The 25,524-nt window shown below is 38.8% G+C and overlaps 1 protein-coding gene across 4 annotated transcripts in view; it reads left to right on the top strand.

The window, feature by feature from the left end:
* UTRN (utrophin) overlaps nt 1-25,524 on the top strand; it is a gene marked incomplete at its 3' end in the record, with an annotated part of 370,441 nt that overhangs the window by 304,873 nt on the left and 40,044 nt on the right. For all 4 annotated transcript variants that reach the window (XM_080586229.1, XM_080586228.1, XM_080586227.1 and 1 more), the window contains 4 exons: nt 5,636-5,697; nt 6,675-6,749; nt 13,076-13,277; nt 19,914-19,999. In XM_080586229.1, coding sequence (XP_080442355.1) covers nt 5,636-5,697; nt 6,675-6,749; nt 13,076-13,277; nt 19,914-19,999 — 425 coding nt within the window. The remainder of the gene's footprint in view (nt 1-5,635; nt 5,698-6,674; nt 6,750-13,075; nt 13,278-19,913; nt 20,000-25,524) is intronic.

A 25,524-nucleotide genomic window follows, 5' to 3' on the forward strand; every position in this document is an offset into this window, starting at 1 on the left:
TATTATCAGCTCGTCTTGCTTGCCAGTGACTATCAACAAAGATACAGGCTTTGTCCAGACTAAGAAGTTATGTAAAAAGCCTGCTGTCTCTCTAGTTTACTTTCTTGTAGACAAAAAGTTAAAGAATGAATTGATTTTTTTTCTCAAGTCCATAGACAGCTTGAAACAAATGGAGATGTGCAACTTGCTCCATTCATTTCAAGAGGATTGTTCTCTTGTTTCTAGAGATCATAAGTTAAATGCTAACTGCGTGTTAGCTCTGAATTTGCAGTCAGTGAGCGTTTTTAACAGGGATTATCTTTGTCAATTATAATTAGAAAGCTGCCAGCAAATATAATGGATAAGAAGCAGATTGTAAGGGTAAATGTTTCTCATTTAAGCTTTAGAGCAATTCATTAATACGTAGGTTTTTAAAAATTGAAATATTATAGCTATAATGTTTATTTTCTAGTTATTTAAAATTACACAAATACATTTAGGCCTTTTAAAATTACATTGCTTTGTCATCAATCTATTCATGGATGTATGGTTTGCCGTGTGGCTTGTATTCATAGAACCACAGAATGGCTTGGGTTGGAAGGGACCTTAAAGACCACCTAGTTCCAACCCCCCTACTATGGGCAGGGGTGTCACCCACTAGATCCTATTGCCCAAGGCCTCATCCAACCAGGCCTTGAACACCTCCAGGGATGGGGCATCCACAACTTCTCTGAGCAACCTGTGCCAGTGCCTCACCACCCTCTGAGTGAAAAATTTCCTCCTAACATTTCATCTAAATCTCCCCTCTTAATTTGAAACCATTCCCCCTTGTCCTATCACTATCTGCCTGTGTCGGTAAGTGTTGGCTGAAGAGACCTGAGACTCTCTTATTCTGAGTAACTCAGTCTTGTGATACTAAACAAAAAATAACACTAAGTGAATTATCTTGTGGCTTAGTCAGTGAAACACTTCTAATTCTTTCCTGACTGATCCAAGTTGAAAGACGTAACGTGTCCCACCACTTGTGCTGCTGTTCTGTAAACCAGCTCACTTCTGTCATAGCAGAAATGGCTTCTTATACCAACCCCTGTGTGCAGAATGAAACCTCATGTCCTGAGCTCCTGTAGACCTTGGAAAGACCTTTTCATGCACTGCCATTTGTATGCAAGATGGCTAATGAGCCCAGTTGTTTTTTACTCTTACTGAAAGTAAATATCATCTTATTCTACAAGCTCCTGAAGCTGAGTACTCGGGAGAGAAGGTGCTCCTTGGTGTGGGTGTCACGGCAGCAGCCACCTAACATTCTCATCTTGGTCATGCTGCTCTCTGGTATTGAAATGGTTTTCAGTCATCTCACTGTGTCTTAGTTTGAATAAGCAGAGAAACATCAGTGACCACCTACATAAAGAGATTTTCTTCCAAAGGAGCAGTGGAAATATTGTAAATGTCCCTTAACAAAAAATAGTGAATGAATTTATTATAATAAAGCAAAGAACAGTACATATACATGCCATGTTGTCACTGCAGGCTGTAAATCTGAACCAAATATGTAGGCATGCTGCCACATGACATACCCTCTGCTTGGTTTCTGTAGTGTGTATGCTAGCTATGGTTGTGCTACACTTACACTAGTGTGGTTGCAACTGTCAAGCATTGTTTCGCTATTGTTCTCATAAATCACTAGAACTGGAGTAATGAATCAGATCAGTTGACTTAAGAAAGAATGAACAGGGAAAGAAATTTTGTTTTTTTGGTTTGTTTGTTTTAATATGAGTTGCCCACATACAAGCAGTTTTTCTTCCCCTCCAGAATGAACAATGAGCATATGAACATTTGCATACCAGGTTTAAATCATGGAGATAGAGTATTTCCATTGTAAAATTATAGGTACATCTAAACAAAACCAGACCTTTTATTTTGTTTGTCCTTGAATTTATTTGCGTACGTTAATTGGAATATTCTTGGCAATGCATTCAGTGGTTTTGTAAATGGTTCTAAAAAGCTGTTGAAGTGAACAGGGTTCTGATGGCAATGAAATGAATATAATTTCTACTGTATCTTCTTTATGCAAAAAACTTGGGCCTTTAGACTGAAATTTCTTGGGTAGTTTTAGTTCAAAGATTACCTTCTAGTGGTCAACAACAAATCTTCCAATTATATGAAGATTCTTTACTAATTCTGCAAGTTGAGGAGTATCAGACTTTAAACTATGAGGACCAGAGTAAAAGCGGTTGCTCTTTTAATGCTGGTTGGTGAAACCTGGGACAGAACTGCCATGATACTTGCAAAGCAAGCGAAGACTGTGTGTAGGTTGATCTGCTCTTGTTTAAATGCCTGTTTCAAGTTTTATTCAGTTCAGCGAGATGACTAAAAATGATGAACTTTCTCAGGGATTTTGACAAGTTATCATGTAGAATTCTGTCCCCCCCCCCCCCCCCAGCATCATTCCAAATTTAGATTTTGATTAGCTTTCTCTGCAGGCTAAGTTTTTCATCACTGAGGGTTACAGATTGTATTTTTCTGTAGAAAAATACAGAAAATATCATTTTTTCACAGTCTTTGTAGAGGCTAACAGGGCTGAATTTTCTGAAGACTTCCTGTACTCTCTGTGTGGCGAAATCAATCCATCCAATTCTCACTAACTGCCTTCTGGACATATCAGAAGTTAAACAGACTCCAGAGGAATTCACTTGGAGCTCTCTGTGTGATGTAGTAAAACCGTTTTGCTTGGAAATTTTCAGAAAATGATTAGAGCACTTTTTTTTTGAGAAAAGTGAGTACTGATTTAGTTGCTTACCAAGTTTTAGCTGTTTCTGGTCCTTTGTTGTAGGGATGATACTTTTCATGCATCAGTGTAATAGAGCTATAAAAAATGTATGATCTTGTTTATTATGAACTTTCTCGTTCTTGTAGGTCTCATGTATGTTGTTTGTGTTTACTGAACAAGGTATCAGAGAAGCAAGGGACCACTGCTTTTACTCTCTGGTCGGTAACTGATAGGCAGGTACTTAGTTACTTGGTTAAATAGATTGATAGGTCATGCATTTGCATAAAAAAGAGCTACAAGGTCCTGATCAGAAAGATCTCCCCTAGTCAAGTCTGTCTCATCTGTTACAGATCACCCAGTATTGTAAAGTTTCTAAACAAGTTCTTTAGGGCTTCATCTGCTTGCATTAGTAACACGAAAGCTGCTGTATCTACAGCAGAGAAAGATGGATGTTTTTTCAAAGAACTGCTTTACAAACCAAATCACGAGAAAGCACTTTGTCTTGCATGCCTCCAGTTTGGAGCGCCTAATAAAATGACTCCTTTGTCTAACAATTTTATTTGTAGCATAGAAAGGTTAGATGCACACCCATTTTTTTCTTCCTCTGAAAATCAATTTGTCTGCACATAGAAGTCCCTGCATATTATGAAACTGTTATCAAACAAAACTTTGCATTAAGATGTCACTGTAGAGACTGATTCCAACCCTCCCCCCCCCCCCTCTTTTTTTTAATAGCTCTTTTGTAATTTGCAGTCACATTTTTTTTCCCTCAGCCCTGTCCTGTGTAGTCTTGCTTTAGTGCCTCGAAAATGAAGCCTAATCCATGGAATAGATTCAGTGGAAGTACTGACCCTGCCCGCAGCAGTGGTGTTGCTGCCTCCTTTGACCTGAACAGGCTGTTCAGTCGGTGATTCGCTCACTGTAAGCCCATGCCTCTTCTCTGCTGGATTCATGTACGATACTGCTCAGCTGTCATGGATGTTTTCTCTCTAGTTGCTTTGGGATGAGTCTGGCACAATCACCTTCCCCTCATGTAGTCGTTTAGCAGCTATCAGGTAGTACTGACTCTTGGGGAATTGTGAACAAGCCTGGCCTCTCTCCCCTTTTTTCAGTTCCATCAGATGATGCTCATCTCATAGAATCCCAGTGGCAGGTAGCTACCATGGGTGGCATGTGAAAGAACTGAATAAAAATTTTTAAGATTTGTGCACGTTATGCACATGCATTGTTTACACTAATATGTTAACATTTTTAAAAGTGAAATATATTTTTATGTATACATATATAAAACATCAATTGCAGTACTGCTGTTTACCTTCACTCTCAACAAAGAAGTTTGAAGGTCTTTTAGGTAAAAGCCTTTCCTAAGGAACTACAAGACTTTTTTTCCACTTATGATGTCGGCAGTAAAATCACCAATCTTGGACTTTTTTTTCCTCCCCCCCCTTTTTTTTTTCCCCTCTTCATCAAAGGAGTTGAATTAAAGCAATTTCCTCACAAGCTTTATTAAACTGATCACTTATTGGATCAATTACTGTGGACAGTTGCAATGGCTTTTGTCAACACAAACCAATTTTAAATGGCTAACATGGTAACAGTGGCATGCCACTTAAGACGATACTGCAGATATTTGGCAATTTCAGGACTAGTTTTGGGATTATTAAATAAGTCGATCATTAAAAGCCATTATATTATATTTGTTCCTATTTCTAATATACTATAATTTGTTCTATACCAGGGTTTGTGAGAGTGCTGGACAGTTGGTTGCCTTTATCTTGGCACTTGGCACTTTTGTACCACTTAACATGAAACAGTGCATTCGTGGTTGGTTCCTCAATAGGAAAAAACAACAACAACAACAACTGTTGGTGATAAATTATTGTGTACCCACAGATGCACGGGCGTTTGTACCAACTGAAGATGAGTCCACTACATTTAATGAAAAAGTGTCATTTAATGTCATTATGTGCAACCAACTACATCTGTATGTGAAAAATGTGTGCATTAACAATCTTTAAGTAGAAACAAAGGTGAAATAAGCTGTGTTCTGTGCTCATTGTTATTAAATCTGCTAACCTGGCATACTTTCATTTTCATTATTAACTTTTAAAGTGAGTGCTACGATCTTTTTCTCTCAACTTCTCTAATTAATTTTCTCAGAAATCTAATTCAAGTGTAAATATTTCGAGGCAAGACTGCGCAATCATTCCAACAATTGATATTCAGAAACACGCAAAATGTGGCACGTGGAACGAAATTCAAGATTTCATTAGGCCTGAGATAGTATGCATTATGACCCCTATGGCTGCATACGTGAAACCTTGGTGAATGAAAGCAGCAGTACTAAACGCTGGGTTAATTGATGCTGCCTATTCAATCTCTGTTCTGTGAGTGCTAGCATAGAGCACACCCCCTGAATTAAGATACTCTAGTAAAGTGTGAGACAAGTGGTCAGCTTTCCATTAAATGTGTTGCAGGTAGAACTTAAAATTGTTGTATGTATTCTGATATGTTCAGGTATGTAGTAGAGTCTGAAGTAAAATCTCAATGTTTTTTATTTTCAAAGTGTGTTTTACGAATGTTTTCATTGTGCTACAGTGACAGGAAGTTTTGCATATTTACCTTCTCAATGTAAAAGCTTCAGAGTTCAACTGATAGGATCACATTTAGAATAAAAATATAATGTTATTAAATATGAATGGGCTATTGTCTGTGTTTGTGACTAAAAACATCAAGGAGAAGAGTGGCACAAATCAGGTCTTCCAGTGAAAGAGCCAATGGATTTCTTTCCTTTTGAAAGCAAAGTCAGAATATTTTTTTTCTTTTTTTTTTCCTTTTCATGTGTGTATATATGTTACCTGAAATTTTGATTACCTCATTCCTTTGTAGTCATGAGACACAGACAACCTGTTGGGATCATCCTAAAATGACTGACCTTTTCCAGTCCTTAGGTGAGTACATTTCTTAAAACAAAGCACTATATGATATTCATGCCCTGAATGAAAGCCTGGATTGTTGACCCACCTCTGAGTTGTTATGACCTGTATGTAACGGCATTTCCCAGTCTGCTGTGATGAGACATGCTTTGCACAAAACCTACTGCCTTGATCATGTCACATCCATTGCCTTTTGGTAATTTTATTCTGAAAAATATTTTCTGACTCTGTGCTTTAATGTAGTATCCTATTTATTTCTATAAATTCTACATGGGGTTGTCCAGTGATGTGGGCTACCAGTCTGGAGTGAACTGATTTTTGTAATATATCAGAGCCAGCTATGCTATCATTGAAGGCTAGGCCATATTATGATACAACTAGTTCAACATGCCCTGCTAACATCTGCATTTGCTGGGAAATCTCCCTTTCTGAGGTGTGGAGGGATAAAATACAGTTAAGTGAGGGAAAATTACCATACCTATCAGTTTCTAAAATAAAGCTTATGGTTGTTTGACAGCTCCTTTCAAAGCAGTGTTAACAAAGTCATGTCATAGAAATAATGGGTTAAATAGCCATTTTTTCTCCTTTACTGTGACCTTTGCTGCCCTCTGTCTGAGATGTAAAATATTTGAGAAATGTACTGTATTTGAACACTCGTCTGAAATCTATTCAACGCTACATAATACACGTGTAAAGCTCTGTCATATGGATATGTGCTATGTGTGCCAAGATAGTGTCAGGATTTCTGATGTGCCAATCTCTGAAGGCCCTGCACTGTCAGAACCACGAGACCTTCCCTGCAGGTGGATTATTTTTTTTTTAACAATAACTTGTCAATTGTTTTTGTTTGTTCTGATATATGATATTCATTGCAGAGAAAAATAAGGGATATCAGGCTTTTTTCAGTATGTAACACTGTGAAAACTTATATATGACGGAAACTTACAGACTTTCTTTTTAGGACTGCTCACATTTCTGTTCTGCTCTTTCAGCTGACTTGAACAACGTACGCTTCTCTGCCTACCGTACAGCTATCAAAATCCGGCGACTGCAGAAAGCACTGTGCTGTGAGTTTTGCCTTTGAGACAGATTGTTTCTCTACAGTACTTGGGGAAGGGAGGGTCAGCTTGAACTTTGTGAGATTCACATTTAACAAGGGGCCAGATACATCCTTGACAGATTGTCAGCCAACAAAATGGCAGGAAGAATTCCCAATAATAGGTATTGTTGTCACAACTAAATACAATCATTGACTGAAAAGAAGGGCTGCAGAAGGTAAATGGTATGGGGTGAAATGGAATTCCCATTGATAATATTTTGAGAAGTTATAGGCAGATCAATACTGAACCTCTGCCTATTGCATTCTGTTCCTCATACAAGGTGATACAATCTAGTCTTTTGACATGAAATCAGATATTTTATATTTTAGAGAATTAAATTCCATTTTTTGAAGTGTTTACTACTGCTTGATATAATTTTGAAAAGAATCTTCTCTCTCAATGAGTGTATCTTGATGTGTTAACTCCAGTTAAAGAAGAATTTAGGCCTCCTGAAGTGCAAAGTTACAGGTACAGATCTGTATAGTTGGTTATAGGTAGTTGGTATCGCTCTACATTTTAATCATACAAAGGTACTACAATAAAACAAGCTGCTTTTATTAACAACAATATTATGCACATGTATGTTGAGGGATTTAGGGAAGGGTCTCAGACAGGAAATAAGCATGTATTTCATATGGATCAGTGTCCGTATGCTTCTGCCCAGACCTGTGTTGGCATTTTTCCCTGTTCTTAAGTAATCTAGTAATTCAGCCACAGTTTATTCTGAAGAGTAGATAGATTGTGTCAGCAGGAAAGGATAGATATAGATGTCTATTGAATAGGTGCAGTTGTCTAAACTACTTTTTATAGAATCAGAGAATCGTTTGGGTTGGAAGGTACGTTAAAGATCATCTAGTTCAACCCCCCTGCCATGGGCAGGGACACTTCCCACTAGACCATCTTTAAATTTAAAGCCATTACCCCTTGTCCTACCAATGCATGCAATTGTAAAAAGTCCCCCTCCAACTTTCCGGTAGGCCCCCTGTAGGTACTGGAAGGCTGTTACAAGTTGTCCCTGGAGCCTTCATTTCTCCAGGGTGAACAACCCCAACCCTCTCAACCTGCCTTCACAGAAGAGGTGCTCCAGCCCTCTTCTTATCCTCGTGGACTCATTCTAATACTTCCATGTCCTTCTTGTGCTGGAGGCCCTAGAGCTGAACACAACACTCCAGATGGGGTCTCACAAGAGCAGAGCAGAGGGGCAGAATCACCTCCTTTGCTCTGCTGGCCGTGCTTCTTTTGATGCAGCCCAGGATAACGGTTGGTTTTCTGGGCTGCAAGTGCACACTGGTGGTTCATATCAAGTTTCTCATCAACCAACACCCTCAGGTCCTTCTCATCAGGGCTGGTCTCAATCCATTCTCCACCCAGCCTGTATTTGTGTTTGGGATTGCCCCAGCCCAGATGCAAGATTTTGCACTTGGCCTTGTTGAACTTCAGGAGGTTCACACTTGCCCACCTCTCAAGCCTGTACAGGTCCCTCTGGATGGCATCCCTTCACTCCCTTCACTCAGCTTGTCAACTGCACCACGCAGGTTGGTGTCATTGGCGAACTTGCTGAAGGTGCACTCAATTCACTGTCCATATTGCTGACAAAGATGTTAAATGGTACTGGTCCCAGTACCGACCCCTGAGGAATGCCATTCGTTACTGATCTCCACGTGGACATAGAGCCATTGACCACAACTGGAATGCAATGATCCAGCCAGTTCCTGTGATGGAACCAGTGAGTGGTTCATCCATCAAATCCATGTCTCTCCAATTTAGAAGCAAGGATGTCACACGGGACAGTGTTATATGTTTTGCACAAGTCCAGGTAGATCACATCAGTTGCTCTTTCCTTATCCACCAATGCTGTAACCATGTTGTAGAAGGCCACCAAATTTGTCAGGCACAATTTGCCCTTAGTGAAGCCATGTTGGCTGTCGCCAATCACCTCCTTATCAAGTCTGAGATATTGGATTCAATGTCTTACTTTCAGGGAAAAAACAGAACCTGTCCTTTGAAAGACTGTCTGATGTTATTGAAAGAAAAACAGTATTTCTTTGGCACAGCCTAGAGTTTCTCTTTGTGAGAGGTACAGTTCCTTCCAAAGCTATAGAGTTACAGAATTCTGTAGGTTGGAAAAGACCTTCAAGACCATATTTCTGTATATCAGTGTGCAGGGCGTAAAATATGTATCAACATATACCTATAAAACAAAAACAGAGCAAGAAAGCAAAGTAAAAGTCTCCTTAGGCATGCTACTCTCAAGAGAGAAAAGTGAAAAAACAGACTGCACATGATGGACGCTAATCATGCTGCCTATTCCTGACAGGCATATGGATGCTCTAGCCACCTGTATAGAACAAACTTCACTTTCCTAATGTCTAATATGCTTTGAGGAGGAACATACTTCCTGCCCTTGCTTATACAGCAAATTATACCAATTTCTGTAATAACTGCAATAGGTAGTTCTCCTCATTCATAGATTTCAAAAGTGCCCTACTATCAGAGTGAATATTGTCTCCAGCTTCAGAGGGAAGTGGAAAGAGGGAAGCAGCAAAAGGTAAAGAGAATATTCTGGTTTAAAAGTGCCAGGAGTAAAACTGTCATCTCTACAGATCCAGTCTGCCTTGTTATTTATGAAGCTGCTTGCTTGCTCCATCTCTGTCTCATGAGAGGGAGACTGAGAACCTGCTTTCCCTCATCACAACAGCCAAAAAAATCTTTATTATGTGTGCCTATTTGACAAAGCATCGGTTTAATTTGTGAGAGCAAAACAATGTGGGCTTTTAAGAAAGATAATATAGATTATCCACAAAGCTAAATTCTACAAGATTTTTGTCTCTGAGCAGGCATTCGCTAATATCTGGCAGAATTTTAAGACCACCTTGAAAAATATAATAAATGTTACTTTTTTCATTGTTTGCTTACCAGATAATGTCTTGTCCAGGAACAGGTGAAATTCCCTTTAATTGTGATGATTCTCGACCTGTTTCTGGTACACGAATGGCTGCTGGGATGACCAAAACACAGCCTGTGCTAACACCTCTCTGAGGAAGGGGAGAGTGATTAAGCACCATCTAGTATTCTTTTCTTAACTTTTTTTTTGTCAGTGGCTTTCTTTTAAGGTAGGGACAGAGTCATCTTCTGTGCTCCCTGCCATTCATTCTCTGGTCTGAGTTACTTTAGTCTTCCATTTTATTTCCCATAATTTTAACTGTTGATTTTTAAAGGTGTTTGGATGCATAATGCCTCAGAAAGGCTTATGAGCTAAGGCAGTGAAAATGTCAAAACAAATCACTAGAAAATGAGGTCATTGTAAAATGTAGAACATGACAAATTGCTGTCACAGCCGGTGTGTGTGTAGCTGAAAAGGTCTTTTGGTGAGAGCTCCAAGGGCACAGCTGAAGAGGCATGCACAGTACCACTTGCACGTGATGGATTTTGACTTTGCAGTGAGGACTTGCAACACAGTGTTAGTACTATACGAGCAGATTCAGAAGTAAGTAATTTGACAACTGTGCTTTGGAAAACTTCATTGATGCAAAGTCTCTCTTTTATTTTTTTGCTCTTAACTAAGTGTTTTGGGGATGCTCTTCTTCCCTCCTGCCCCTTTAAAAGTACGCAAGTAGAGTCATATTTCATCTTACTCTGGTTTTGGAACATCAGATTCTTGCAGAGACTAGTGTATTTGTGTACATACCTATGTGCGTTTAGTTAGTAGGAAGCTGAGAAAGGTAGCAGGTTGGAAAGAACAAATTCTTAGTCTCTCATGTTATGTGGGGCAGACATGCAGCACTTTCCCACTGTGACGCAATAAGAATGGGGCCTGAGAGAATAGCCTGTGCTGCAGTTGTACGGAACAGCTATGTAGCACCAGGCCTTGACAATATTTTATTTTTGTGCAGCAGACTTCAGATCATTGTCAAAAAATGATTTTGCACCAGATACTGAAGTGTACTATTGGAAGGGAAGGAGGGAACAAAACCACCATGTATATTCAGAATGCTGTCACTGAGCTCCTCTAGGTGATTTAAAGCTTAACAATGCCGGTAGGAACATCAACTGCACAGGGCTAAGGAAGGAACAGCAAAGCACACTGGACTGAAAGAGAGAGTTGTGTAGACTTCCCTCAGCCAGCCAATCTTTTGCAGGAACTCTCATTAACAGGGTTTTACTAATACAAAAGTTTCACAGCAATGCCTCTCTGTTTTCTGTGGGGTTACAGCAGCTTCAAATTTGCCACTGGCAGCTGCGTGTCATTAGTTGCTTCTGAGTTTGTCGTGCTCAAACCGTGCTGAATGATGGGGTTTCTGTTTCCCGTTTTCCTTTGGGAAAGTCTCCACATTGCAGAAAGGAAAGACGTAACCTTTACGGCTATTTGTTGCTTAACAGGATTGTTGGTCGTTCCGCACCAACTCAAACCAACGTTTGAGCAGGTACAACAGTACTACAAAAAGGTGCTAAAAGCTGTGTGTACAGTTGGCTTGGTGCCAGCAATGGCATGTAAGTCTCAAGTTAGCGTTTTCCCATCTGCATAAACACTGTTTATTTTAGAACTTTTAGAAATTGAAATGTAATGAGAAAGTAACCCCTCTTTACATCAGACCAATTCAGGGGCTCTGCTAGTGTGTAGCCCTTACTGCTCGCCGCAGGGTAGCTGTCTGTACCCAAAGTTCATTTGGCCAGGTGAGTGCTGAAGTAAGCAGGGATAGTCGTATTTTCTTCTGGTTGTTCTCCATGAATGGTGTCATTCAAAAGCATTAATTTTGCTTAATTTACATTAGTACACCAGCAGAGTTTCCTTTTAGTATGAAAATACTGAAGGTGCCTTTCCCAGTTCCTTTGGCAGAAATGTGAATATGACATCTTAACCCAGCAGATCAAACCCAGGAGATGAGCTAAAAAAAGAATGATATAAACAGCAAACAGACGTCCATCCTCCGCAAGTCTGATGCTGCGAAGTCAGAGTAGAATCTATAGTTGTCAATGAGAGGAAGATGAGGTACTGTCACTCATTTTATAGTGACATTAGGAAAGGTAGGTAGAGGAAGTAGGACTGGGAATGTAACCTTCTTTTGGCCTATAACCTTATCTTTTTGGTAGGTGCTCAGTGAATTCTTGGCAGAATTGCTCCTCGTAGTTAGTGTTAGCTTGCTTCTGCTTTTTTTCAGTTTGCACGTATTTTTCGGTCCAAGCTTGACTTACCTGATTTGCACAGGCTGCCCTTCTGGGGTCATTATTAAACGCTATTGGCGCAGAGCAATTTACAACACATCTGAGATTGTCATGTTTCATTTCATTTGAGAAATGACATTTATATGTCATTTATTGTGTAAATGCATTCCTGTCTCTCCAGAAACAGCTCCTTATGAACTCAGAATATACTTCTTATTCTGTGTTCCAGAAAGCATGCTGATATATATATGAACTTTTGTTTGTTTCTTTTGCTAAAGTCCTCACTTATGTCAAAAAAATAAAAAGCAACACTGAGATTTTACTACCCTTCAACTTACATTATTTTTCCTTCTTTTACACCAAAATAATTTTTTTTTCCACATTGTTTTGCAGAAGGAATTAGAATTGCTCATTGACAGCTTTTTATTTTCACAGTGCCAAAACCAGATTTTCACAATCTCACATTTCCATGTGGATTTGGAGGCAAAAAACTCATCACCTGTAAAATGTCCCTAGCAGTTGCTATGGAAAGTATGCTGTAATAAGGAGATGGAAATATATTTTGTGAAAACATATCACTTAGTCTTCTGGAAAATGAGAAGAAATTTCACTGTGTTCCTTCTCTGTGCTTTCTTTCAAGTCTTCATTTAGCCACTGCTGTTCATTTGATCAGGCCTCAGCACATTCCTACTGCATTTTAGGGAACATTTCTTCCTAAGAAAATGATTTGCTTTACGTTTAATCAAAAGTGATAGTCATTTAATGTGATTCTGCTTTATGGTAAATGCAGAGAATTCTCTAAGTCTGGTGGAGTCTAGTGGGCTCCCAATGTGTGCACATCTGAAGTTAGGATCCTCTAATTATACCGATGACTTCAGTTTTTTAATGTTCTGCTGAGCTGTGCAGTGTCATTGAGGTATTCTTGTTGATTCATTTTTTAAACATATAGTATCAAAATGCTGTTGACTTCTAACAGAATGTTTTTTCACTATAATTTTACTAAATGAAAGCTACTTCTTGGCTAAATGTCTGCAGTGTTTACTACACTATGCATGTGAACAATTATTGTGAACGCTACGCTCAGGCTTCTGTATTCATGCTTTTTTTTTCCTTTAACTATCTGTTGTTAGTGGACCTGTTGGACCTGAATACAACAAGTGAAGTTTTCAAACAGCACAAATTGGGTCAAAATGACCAGCTCATTGGCGTCCAAGAAGTGATCAGCTGTCTCACTACCATATACAGTGGACTTGAAGAGAAACACAAAGATATGGTTAATGTTCCTCTCTGTGTAGACATGTGTCTTAACTGGCTGCTCAATGTATATGATAGGTAAGTAACAAGCTTCTATTCATGGTACGAACCCCAGAAATTTAATGGTGCATTAACACAGTATATACCATGGAAACAGAGTTGGTAAGGTTAGTACATGTCACATACTCAAAATGCTAGCCTTATGGGACTGTTGTACGTATTTTTCTGAGTTAGTCTCTGGAGGAAGTGTTTATGATGAAAAAAAATAATGATGCAACCTTAAAAAGTTCTTTTCTAAAAAGTCATATTTTTTGATAACTTTGACTCTGTAAAGTGCATTGGCTTGAAATTAGGTATTTCTTACACCGTCCTGAGAGCAAAGCTTTATTTGTAGTAGTTACTATTTTTGTTTCTCGAACTGATTACTTATCCATTATTTTTTTCTTCAGCTTACCTTTGCTTCCTAACTTCAGTTAGAAATCAGTTGTTCAATCAGTTCATTTTTAAAATGCTTACAGTAAGCAACAAACCTTTTTCTTTCAATAATGTTTCCTGTTGCTCCCATTTCCCCTTGATTATTAAGTTGAATGCATTAGTGTAGTTAATTCTTCAAGCTGATGAAAGACTTCAGTCTTCATTCAAACTTTGAAAAACGTAAGATGAAGGTTTTCTGTGATAAAATTACCTTTTACAGTATGTTTCCTTGCTTCCCTATCAAATCCATTCAAGGAAAAAAAAAAAGAAATGCTGAAAGAACACGCACCAATTTTAAACTGCTTTTTTTTTTTTTTTAATTGGCCTTTAGGAAAGAACTAATTTGTCTCTTGGCATTTCTGTTGTTTATTGCATTGGTGTTATATGTATACAATGTCTCAAATCATTAAACTGCCTGCAAAAAGCATCTGTTAGTTGCATGCTATTAACCTGAGATTTAATTACCGATTCACAGATTAATGACAAAGTAGGAAATTCTTCAGACTTACCTACAGATGTCTTTGTCCCTTAAAAAGAACCAATTTATTTTTAGAAATAGTAGACAAGCCTGTTGTGTTCTGGTATTTTCTGACACATCAGGAATGATTCATTCTTCAAGCACAGTAGAGGAGATACACACATAAATTTACTCAGTGACTTTTACTTCCTCAAGGACTCAAAGGTTGTTCCAGAAAGCAACATCTGCCCAATAAAATGTTTTGCGATCTTAAAGCTCTCTGGGTTGATTAGTGCATATATATATATATATATATAAAAAGGTAAAAATAAGTGCTTTGCTTTTTTCCAATATGAGCCATGAAATAAATTGGTTGCTCAATTAACTCATCTGTCCAGACCTATGTTTAAATTATCCAGAAGCTATTGCTAGTGGTTATTGTTCTGGACTATATACTGTCAAATTTTCTAAAATGTCCAATAAAAATGGACTGATAACTTTCAGTACTAATGGGATAATTTAACACCCCTTGAAATTAGTTGTTTCAGTTATTTTAAAGTCTGTCATATATAAGATATAGTACATGTACTAATTGCAGGTGATGACTCATTTCGATGAGAATTACCCAGTGTCCATAAAGAAACTTCTATATGCATTGTTCTTTTAACCTCTTGCAATGCTTATCTGAGTTCTTCTATTTCAGCTTCTAAATTTTCTTGATTTTTGTGATGTTAGGATACATTTGATAGGAAGGGTAACTATGGTATAGCACATATGCTACTAACCTTTTCTATGTCATCAAGGCTGTTTTCAATGATCATTCTCTATGGTCCAGTCTTGCCCTGAAGCATTACAACCGTTATCTACTGTTGCACTAATATACCAACTTAATGTAGGTATATTGTAACAAATTCTAACACTGTGGTGAGTTAATATCCCGGGCCTTACCTGCATGTTAAGTTCAGCAAAACCCAGACTTGTGAAAACTGAGGATATGGATGAGAGACCTGCTCAGTCCTTATTGTGTATTCCTGTTTGCAATCTCTTATACTTAATCTTATCCTCTGTCTGGCAATGCTTTTGTCATCTGGATGCCTCCTGTGTGCAACTATCCCTATCATTGTTTGCCCCTTTGTTCACATTGGTTCCATACTTACGTAAAGTGCTAATGTTTTAATGTCTGGCTATACCATCACAATGTTACAGAATACTTGCATACCATTGTTGGTAACAAAGGTCTGGTACTCTTATATTCAACAGAATAACATTAATTATATCCTGAGTAATATGCTTATAAATTACGGATTTCACAGACCTCTGTTTTTACCATGGTGTAGACTGCATTTGCCTGTCAGAGAAGTTTCAGTTGTTTTTCTCCAGTGCTGCTGAAAAGCAGTATAAAACAGTGAGTTAGGATGTTGTTTAGAGAAAGGAATAAAGTCTGTGTATTTATGGAAATATTTATGGCATATTTATGGAAAGTTTTTGGAGAGTTTGCAAAACTCATTTTCCTGGAAAGACATTCCTCCAGGTCATTTTAACCCCGCATTAATGTCTGTTACTGAATTTCGTAGGTTTTTGAGGAAAAAAAAAAGGGTACTTTTAGGATTTTAGCGGTATGCTGTTTAGCAGCTGAGATGTTCTTCTGGCTGAGTAGAGCTGAACCATATTGTGTGATTCCCAAGTGCTTCACACAGCTTGTGCCCCATGTAGGGAGGCTGGGATTATATGCCCTGTATAGTAAGTTGTTCAGTTCTTTGTAAAGTGCAATTGCTTATAGTTTCAGCAAAGGAAATGGCAAGCTGTGCTTCATATCTCAGATTTTCATGGGACTATTGCTTCTGTTATTTTTGTTACCTATTCTTCCCCCATTTCCTCTTCTGTATCCTCTAACTCCAGTATCTTCTGAACTAAGACATAGGGTAAAGGCATTCTCCCTTTCTCTTCTAACACTAGCCAATTTTTGCTCACCCTTTTTAAAACTCATTTGCGTATGGTATTTAAGATAGTAAGAGACTTTTTTTGTTGTATAAAGCAGTTCCTTAATATTATGTGCAGCTGTGTGGGATCTCTGAAACAGCTGAATGGTTGGTTTGTGCTTGGGTGGAGAGTCCAAACCATGCAACAAAGTTGGTTGTTAATTGTGCTCCGCTTTCTCCAGCCTCCACCTGTGCAGCATGGCACCCTCCCATGCTCCTGACCATAACCTCTTTTCCTTGGCCAAAGGATACAGTTACCTGATTCCTCACTAAGCTAGTCCTCTCTGTGGTATATGCCTTCAAGGCACTCTTCCTCCTACCTGGACAGAAATTATGTATAACTTTTTTTTTTTTTTAATGCAAATTTTGGCAGGTTTAAAAGTTGAGTTAATTCTGGGTTCTCTGCCAGCTCCTTACATGAAATGAAGGTGCAAAATGGGAATCATACCTGACACATAGCCCAGAGTCTGCCTCATACACATGTACATTCAATAGAATCACCTAGAAAAAGAGGACTTTTTTATTATTATTTCCTCCTTCTTCTTGTCTCTTACCACTCCCTTTTCCCACTAAAAATAAATAAATAAAAATTCCAGTTTGTTTGAGGAAAAGGAATGGCACTGTTGCACTATAAGGGCAATGAATCCATTGACTGAGGCTGGAGAGCTGATACATCCAGAGGGATGAAGGGGCTTTAGTAAACATGAACGGTGCTTGTGACAAACAGCTATAATATTTTTCCCATTTTTACCTGAAGACAGGTCAGAGGTCAATAATGTCCCATTTTTATACTGCCTGTCATTATTGTATTGACTGAGAATGGGCAACTTGCTCTGACCAGTTAATAAATGTATAATGGTTTGGATTTTCCTTCACCAGGATCAGAGTGAAAAATATCTGAGCTGCTAAAGTGGTCTTACCAATTGACTTTGCAATGACAAGCATGCTTGTATTGCTATAAAGTGTATCTGAATAGTGTATAGACACTTAATACTCAACCAATAAATTTTGTATGAATTCAAGCTTTAAACTTTCCTAAACCGTTTGACTGTAAGGGCTTGATTTTTACATATTTGTATACACAGTACAACTAGACAGTTGTGGGATTCAGAGAGACCTTGACAGGCTGAAGAAATGGGCCAAGTTCAGCTAACGTAAATATCATGCTTCCCCTTGGGAAGGAATAACCCCATGCACCGGTACTGGCTTGAGGACGTCTGTCTGGAAAGCAGCTTTGCAAAAAAGGCCTTTGAGGTCCTGGTGGACACTAAGTTGAACATGAGCCAGCAACATGTGCTTGTGGCCAAGGCCACCAGGCTCCTGGACTGCATTAGGAAGGGTGTTGCCAGCAGGTAGAAGGAGGTGATCCTTCCTCTCAGCACTCGTAAGGCCATATGTGGAGTGCTGGATCCACCTCTGGGCTCCCCAGTAAAAGAGACATGGACATACTGGAGAGAGTCTGTTGAAAGGACCGTGAGAATGATTAAGGGCTAGGAATACCTGATGTATGAGGAGAGGCTGAGAGCTGTGACTGTTTGGTCTAGAGAAAAGACTCGGGGATCTCGTCTGTGTGCAGAAATACCTGCTGGGGGCAGTGGAGAAGGTAAAGCCAGGCTTTTCTCAGTGGAGCCCAGTGACAGAACAGGAGGCAGTGGGCACAGGCTGAAACAGACTCTGCTTAAACATATAAGAAAAATACTTTTTTATTTTGAGGGTGATCAAACAGTGGCACAGGTTGCCCAGACAGATGTTAGGGTCTACATCCTTGAAGATATTCAAAATCCAACTGGGACATGGTCCTGAGCAACTTGCTCTACCCTAGTCTGCTCTGAGCAGGGGCATCAAAACAGATGATGTCCAGAGGTTCATCAGTGATTTTGTGGCTCTGTAAGCTGGAAAAACTTAAATCACTGAATTTGAAGTGTCAGTGCTACAAAGTCTGTAGATTTGTTGGGAGCTTTTTTTCTATATATATATATTATTTATTTTTTGGGGGGGGGGTGGGGGGGGGAGTGATTTTTGTGGGTGTTTATTTTTGTTTTGCTGTATATAGGATTTCAGTCCTAATATTTAGTTGTTTCCAAGAAAAAGGCTATGGGAAAACATGCTGCTCGTCAACAAAATGTAATAATTCAGGCTTTTGAATTCTGTTTATAGTTTATCAAGGAAATGCTTTTTATGCATTTTTTTTCAGTCACTTTAACAACCTGCTGAAATCTGGAGAAGTTTGAAGCCTCGGCATATATGCCTTGACCTTTAAGCTGCAGAGTTCTCCTGAGCTTCTACCTTTGATAAACAAATACTCTAGTCAGTCCTGAGTTAAGTCAAACCCAAATAAATGTTCTGCTTTGCTTTTCTTTTGAATACAAAGTTAAAGCACAGACAGCCATACACAGGAAAGAATAGTGAAAGAACATTATCAAGGTTGCGAAATGAACCATTAACGAGTTAGGGTATGCCAGAATGATGTCTTGTCTGTGATTGAAAGAGGTAATTTGAAGCTAAGCTTGAATGTATAAAATAGGTGGCACTTTTATAACGTTCTGGAAAATTGGGTCCCGATTTTCAAGCTAGGCAGTAAAAGTAATGGGCACTTTTGATTAATTTGGCAATAATTTCTCTGTACTTCTGTTCCAACTTGTGGAATAGAGAAGATAATACCGTCTAGTCTCACAAGACTAGGTGATGGTTGTGAAGACAAATGCATTAATATTTGTAAGGCGGTTAGGTAATTTACGGAGAGCCCAGGAATAGATTAATAATTTTGTATTCAGTGCAGCATTTGTGAAGTAAATCAGACAGCAGAACATATGTTGAATGGGGAGGACAGAAAGAGATATCTAATAACCACTCCAGAATTAATTAAAGGATATATCACTTTGCATGACAAAAAGGACCAAACTAATGTTTGGGGTGATATTAATTTTAGTATTATCTTACTTGCTGGAGAAAGACACAGCTATCCTTAAATGCAGGGGGTTGTGTACAAACGTATACAATTTAACTACTGTTTTCATGACTTGTTTGCTACGTCTTATCTGAAGATAAATTGTGTGGTGTTTTCTGGGCTTTGAAAACAGAAATCATTACATCTCAAGTATGCTTCTTGCACTGATCTTGAAATTTAAAATTGTCCCATTCCGTATGCCCCAGTTTTATTGCTTTCATATCTGTTTGAACAGTGTTTCTTGCAGGTTTAAAATCTCTTGCTTTGATAGCCATTTACCTGTTCTCAAGTTTGCTTAAGGTTTGATTAATGTTTCTGGAGGTTTGCGGATTTTTTTCCATGTTGGACAAGATGACCCTGAAATCATGTTCCTTAGAACAACTCCACATCACCTAATTACTGCATGTGGTTGGCTGTTTGTTTGCTGGAGCACATGTATATCAGAACGTTTTAAACATAGAAGGAAAAAAGGAAGTGGAATAAATTCCTTTGACATGAAAACTTGGTTTTATATTGTAGTCCCTGTTTCCTAATGGGTTTCTTGGTGCATGCTCATGTGCATTATTTCTGTGAATATCACATTCTTAAATCATGTTGTGTGTTTTACAAGAGCTAAATGTCAGCCCTTTTAGAGTAATATGAACTTGAACTGTTTTGACATGTAAACCATTTAGTAGGCAAGTTAAGTTTTTTGTAAGGGAAGCATTCTTAATGTGACTTGCAGTGTTAATTTGTTTTGACGTATGAAGTAGAACTCACCAATAACTTTGCATTTTGAATAGACTTATGTTGAAATGAAATAAATAATAAAAAAAAAAGCAACACTGTATTACATTGTCCTATCTTTATAATTTCAGTGGCCGAACTGGAAAAATCCGAGTGCAGTCCTTGAAAATTGGCTTGATGTCTCTTTCTAAGGGGCTTCTGGAAGAGAAGTACAGATGTAAGAATGTATTTTTTTAAATGCTTGATTTATATAATTAGAAGTCTTGTATAATAATAATGTACGTTGTCACTAAATTTGCCGTATAACACTTGTGCCTGTAGCAAGACTGTTTCCTTATGAGTAAGCAAAAATTGTTGTTTTCATAATCATAGAATCATTGAACTGCTTGGGTTGGAAGGGACCTTAAAGATCATGCAGTTCAAACCCTCCTGCCATAAGCAGGGATGTCAACAGCTAGATCAGGTTGCCCAGGGCCTCATCCAACCTGGTCTTGAACACCTCCAGGGATGGGGCATCTACAGCCCCTCTGGGCAACCTGTTCCAGTGCCTCACCACCCTCTGAATGAAGAATTTCCTCCTAACCTCTAATCTAAATCTCCCTTCTTTTAGTTCAGAACCATTCCCCTTTGTCCTATCATTATCTGTCCAAGCAAAAAGTTGCTCCCCATCTTTTTTATAAGCCCCCTTTCAGTATTAAAAATCTGCAGTGAGGTCTCCCCAGAGCCTTCTCTTCTCCAGGCTGAACAAGCCCAACTCCCTCGGCCTATCTTCATAGGAGAGGTGCTCCAGCCCTCTGACCAACTTCGTGGTCCTCCTCTGGACCTACTCCAGATCCATGTCCTTCCTGTGCTGGGGGCTCCAGACCTGGACGCAGCATTCCAAGTGGGGCCTCACCAGGGCAGAGCAGAGGGGGACAATCCCCTCCCTTGACCTGCTGGACACCCCTCTTTTAATGCAGCCCAGGATGCAGATGGCCTATTAAGATTGATATCCTTACTGGAAAGTATCAATGTCAGTTATGTATTGTCATACTGCACAGCATTACGCTTCTTCCAAAAACAAAGGAAAATGTAGCTGTGTAGAAGAGCTAGAGTCGTGGTCTATTTGACTAATTCTGTTCAACTCTGATTTAAAAAAGCAAACAAACAAACCATATAACACCTCTTTTTGTGTATGTTTTTTGGGGAAGAATCAAGCAAGTCAGTGTTGCTTGGAACAGTCTGATATGTCTGATAAGCAAATAAATAAACCTAAATCCAGCAATTGTATTTTCTGGTCTATGAAAAAGATGATTTGAACTCTGAAGATAGTTTTTGAGTACTTGTGCTTACTGCCAGAATTGTACAATGAAAGTTTAAAATAGATTGATTTAAATAATCTCACAAACTGGAGAAATACTGAGTAGTATGAAAATACTTGACAAAAGTAATTGCAGGAGCAGAAGAGAATTGAGAAGCTTTGTGGCAAAACCTCATGACAAATACAGGAGAAGAGATTAAGCAGTTTATAAGAGTATCACAGGTGATGGACAGTTATATATTAGGCACAAAGTCTTAAAATTGCTATTCTTTGCAGTAGTTGCTTTACGCATTTAGGAAAATCATGTAAAATGTATAGCGACAGTATTTGCCATGTACTTATGGAGCTCTGCAGCAATTTCTGCCTTCCTTAGAAGTGTTTGTAGGTAATCTTGTAATCCTGGTAACTAACATTGAGCAAAAGTACAGGTGTCTTATGCATTGAGGCATATGAACTAGAGGCATCTGAACTAGAGTCCTTACTAGGAGTTTGCTTTTTTAATTTCTTTGTCATTTGGCAAATCTGTTAAGTAGTCCATAACTAAAAGGGCTTGGGGGCATACCTTTGTTCAGTAATGATAATTCAAAAGGTAATTTGCCGCTCAGTGCAAAATAAAAAGGTTTTCTATGATACAAGATTTAGGCTGTGGATAACGGAATGATAGCTCTACCAAAAGAGGATTGAACAAACAAACAAAACAGCTGTGAATAAACTCTCTTTAAATGGCTGCCATTAATCAGTTAGTATACTTACGGTTACCTAGCACAGACACTGATGGAAATGACTGAGTTGGATTAGCTTTAATATATTTGCTTTGTGTCTTGCAGTAAAATAAAAGTGGCAGCAGATTTGCATAGCCCAAGTTAACAGAGTTGGCTCTTTCTTGCAGGTTGCTGTGAAAAATCATAGAAAATTAATGCAGAAGAAATCTCAGGAGAGTTTTGTGCCAAATGATCGTAACTTAAACTTGAAATACATCTGAAACTGAAATAGTATCTTGGTCTCCTAAGGCAGAGAATTAATAGTCAATTTATGCATGCGGTTTTTTGTTAATCCTGTTCTGATCAGTGTGCCAGACTTTGATACCTTTAATGTATTGTTGGCTCATCAGGAAAGAGACGATAAAGCTATGGAATTGCCACAAAGCAAAATACTTGCTCAGTGTGAAAGAAAGTCTGTGGGAGAAGGAAGAAAGTGACAGTATTATGTATGGATTGTGAGCATGCGGTGGGAATGCAGTCGGCATTTTGGGTGCTCTGGCATCACCTGTGTCACAGCCAGACCTTTGGTATTAGCTCTCTAGTTTGTTCAGTTTTTATCGCCCCGTACTAATCATCTACTGCTGAGAGATCTTGATATCTGTTGAGTGCTTTCAGATCCTCTAGTGAAAAATATAATGGAAATGTTAAGTGTTTTCAAGAAATTAAGGAAAAGTCACTTGAAAGGAAGAGCAGTACCCCAAATATGCGTGCTTAATGTGAATTTTCTGCCTTCTGACTTTTCCTTTCTCAGAGCAGTTCCTGACATTTGCTTCTGCTTTTTGGCTACAGTTCTTCTAAGTACTTCCGAGTCTTTGACAGTCCCAGGCTTCTCTGTGCAATCATTGTAAGATTGTGGTTGGAGTCATTTGCAGAGCACAGACCATGCCAACCACACGTTAAACATTGTAGTGCTAGAGAGGCATTTCTTCTCAGAAAGCTGGTTGTAAAATAGGCATGTTTCTTGTTCAGAAAACTTTTGGATGGGACCCTTCAGACATTTGTAGACTGCTTAACCAGCTATCTGCTTGAGGGTTTTCTCAGAGATCAGACTTTCAGGGGTCGATTTGAAGAAACATAATTTCTGGGCTGCTGAGATATTAGGTTTCTGAAATAATATGTAAACGGGGTGATAATTTCAGTTTATCAGTAAAATTGACCTTCTTTCCCTCTTCCTTTTTTGGGGAAATCAAGCTTTTTTTTTCTTTTTTCCTTTTCTAATATCAAACTTTTCCTATTTGTGTTACGTTTTTAGCAGCCAGTGTTAGTCACAAGTTATTGACCAACACTTCATTTCCAAAATAGGTAGATCTTTCCCATTTACACATTTTTAAATCCATTTTGCCACATAAATTTTTCTTAAGCTTATTTTTAGATGCTGCATTGCAGTGTTGACATGAGAATGAATCTTTAATTAAAAAAAAAAAAGAAAAAAGAAACTCATGATTAATTTAGGAGAAACATTGAAGCCTCAATTAAAGAATGCCTATTCTAGAAAATGTTTAAAGACATGAATCACAGAATCGTAGAATGGCTTAGGTTGGAAGGGACCTTAAAGACCATCCAGTTCCAACCCCCATGCCACGGGTAGAGATGCCAACTGCTAGATCATGTTGCCCAGGGCCTCATCTAATCTGGTCTTGAACACCTCCAGGGATGGGGCATCCACAACTTCTCTGGGCAACCTGTTACACCCTCTGAGTAAAGAATTTCTTTCTAATATCTAATCTAAATCTCCCCTCTTTTAGTTCAAAACCATTCCCCCTTGTCCTGTGCATTGCCTGGGAATCATGCTTAACTTCAAGCACATGCCTGGGTGCTCCTGTGCATAAAAATGGACCTGTGAACGTAGTTGAATTGCAGTGAGCTGATTACATCTCTGGTTATAGAGCAAATCGTCTAGGGCCTCTTCTGTTTGTGAAGCTCATGACCTGATCTGAATGTATCCATATTGTGTTCTCTTTAGTCTTCAAAATGGGGGGACAAGTGGGAGTTACTTATTGGAAACAACCCCTGAGTGACTTTACTTTCACGTCATTCCTGGTGATTTTGGGGGTGAGAGTTAGCAGACTTTGATTTGAGAGCATGCCAGGTACACTTTTAACAGCTTAATGATGCAGGCGAGAGGGTTTTGGTGCCTGAGCCTAGGCTGTAGTGCACTGTTTAATTCACTGGTATAAAGATAGCCATTAAAAATTGAGAGGTGAAAAATAAATAAAAAGAAAGTGCATGACCAAGGACAATATTTGTTTTGTTCCAAAATATTCAGAAAACAATAAAAAATAGCACTTGCTCATTGCTCGTGTTACCATTAGTTCTTCATACATTATCACAGGGCTTCTGAATACTGAAAAAAAAAAAACAAAACCAAAAAACAAAACAAAACAAAATTTTAACGACTCAATTTTAGTGTTCCACATGTTCTAAGAAAGAAATTTTCAATCATGTAAGCAAATCATTCCAATAATACGAGTTTAAAATTATGTGTGATTATTCAGAGATGATTCTATGCCTGGTCATGCAATCAGGAAACAAATGATGTCTCAGAGGTGTGGATTTTCTCAGGGACAGCAGGAACTTTAACTTCCTTCCCTTTTTCTCAATGTTAAAGGCAAAGATAAGTCATAGTGCTATGTAATATATGGAAATACATTTGTGTGCATTTCACTTGTACCTGGCCTCATGTTTAACACAGAAAGCCAGACTGGCAACAGAAATAGCAAACATGCGTAAAGTGTTTTATAAATTTACAGGGTGTAGGTTTTGGGTTATATCATTTCATGCATAAAACCTACAGGGTTTGTGGTAAGAAAGAAGAGCTACTTGAAAATCTCTACCATGAAGAAGTTTAAAATTAAAGTGTTATGAAACATTTTGGAACGTGATTTTTATTTTATGTTTATGTTCTTAGTTTTGGAACCATTTGGAACTAACACTTTGATACTTAAAAAAAAAAAAAAGAAAGGGGAAGGAAGAAAAAAAAATGAATGAAAAGAATGTCATGGAATCACAGAAGCATTAAGGTTGGAAAAGACCTCCAAGGTCATCTGGTCCGACCATCACCACACTACCAATATCACCCAGTAAACCATGTTCCTAAGCACTAGGTCCAGAGCTGAGTACAGGGGGACGATCACCTCCCTGGTCCTGCTGGCTGCACTGTTCCTGATACAAGCCAGGATGCTGCTGGCCTTCTTAGCCACCGGGGCACACTGCTGGCTCATGTTCAGGTGAGCGTCAATCAGCACCCCCAGATCATTTTCCTCTGCACGGCTTTCCAGCCACTCTGCCCCAAGCCTGTAGCGCTGCATGGGGTTGTTGTGGCCAAAGTGCAGGACCCGGCACTTGGCCATGTTGAACCTCATCCCACTGGCCTCTGCCCATTGACCCAACCTGTCCAGGTCCCTCTGCAGGGCCTTCCTACCCTCTGGCAGATTGACACTGCCCCCCACCTTGGTGTCACCCACAAACTTACTGAGGGTGCACTCGATCCTGTGCATTCTGTGTAAGGATGTGCATCTTGTTTGTAACATGTGCATCCTGTTTGTAAAAATGCATCCGAACAAACAATGACACATTCTCTATTTTTGCATATTCTTAATTAAATTCATATTTGAGTGTAACTTTCAAGGCTTTACACTGCACTAGATCCCTTGCAGCTGCTTGCATGATTTAGGCTTGACA

Source organism: Anser brachyrhynchus (genome assembly GCF_964034855.1).
Source record: "Anser brachyrhynchus genome assembly, chromosome: 3".
NCBI classification, from domain to species: Eukaryota; Metazoa; Chordata; class Aves; order Anseriformes; family Anatidae; genus Anser; species Anser brachyrhynchus.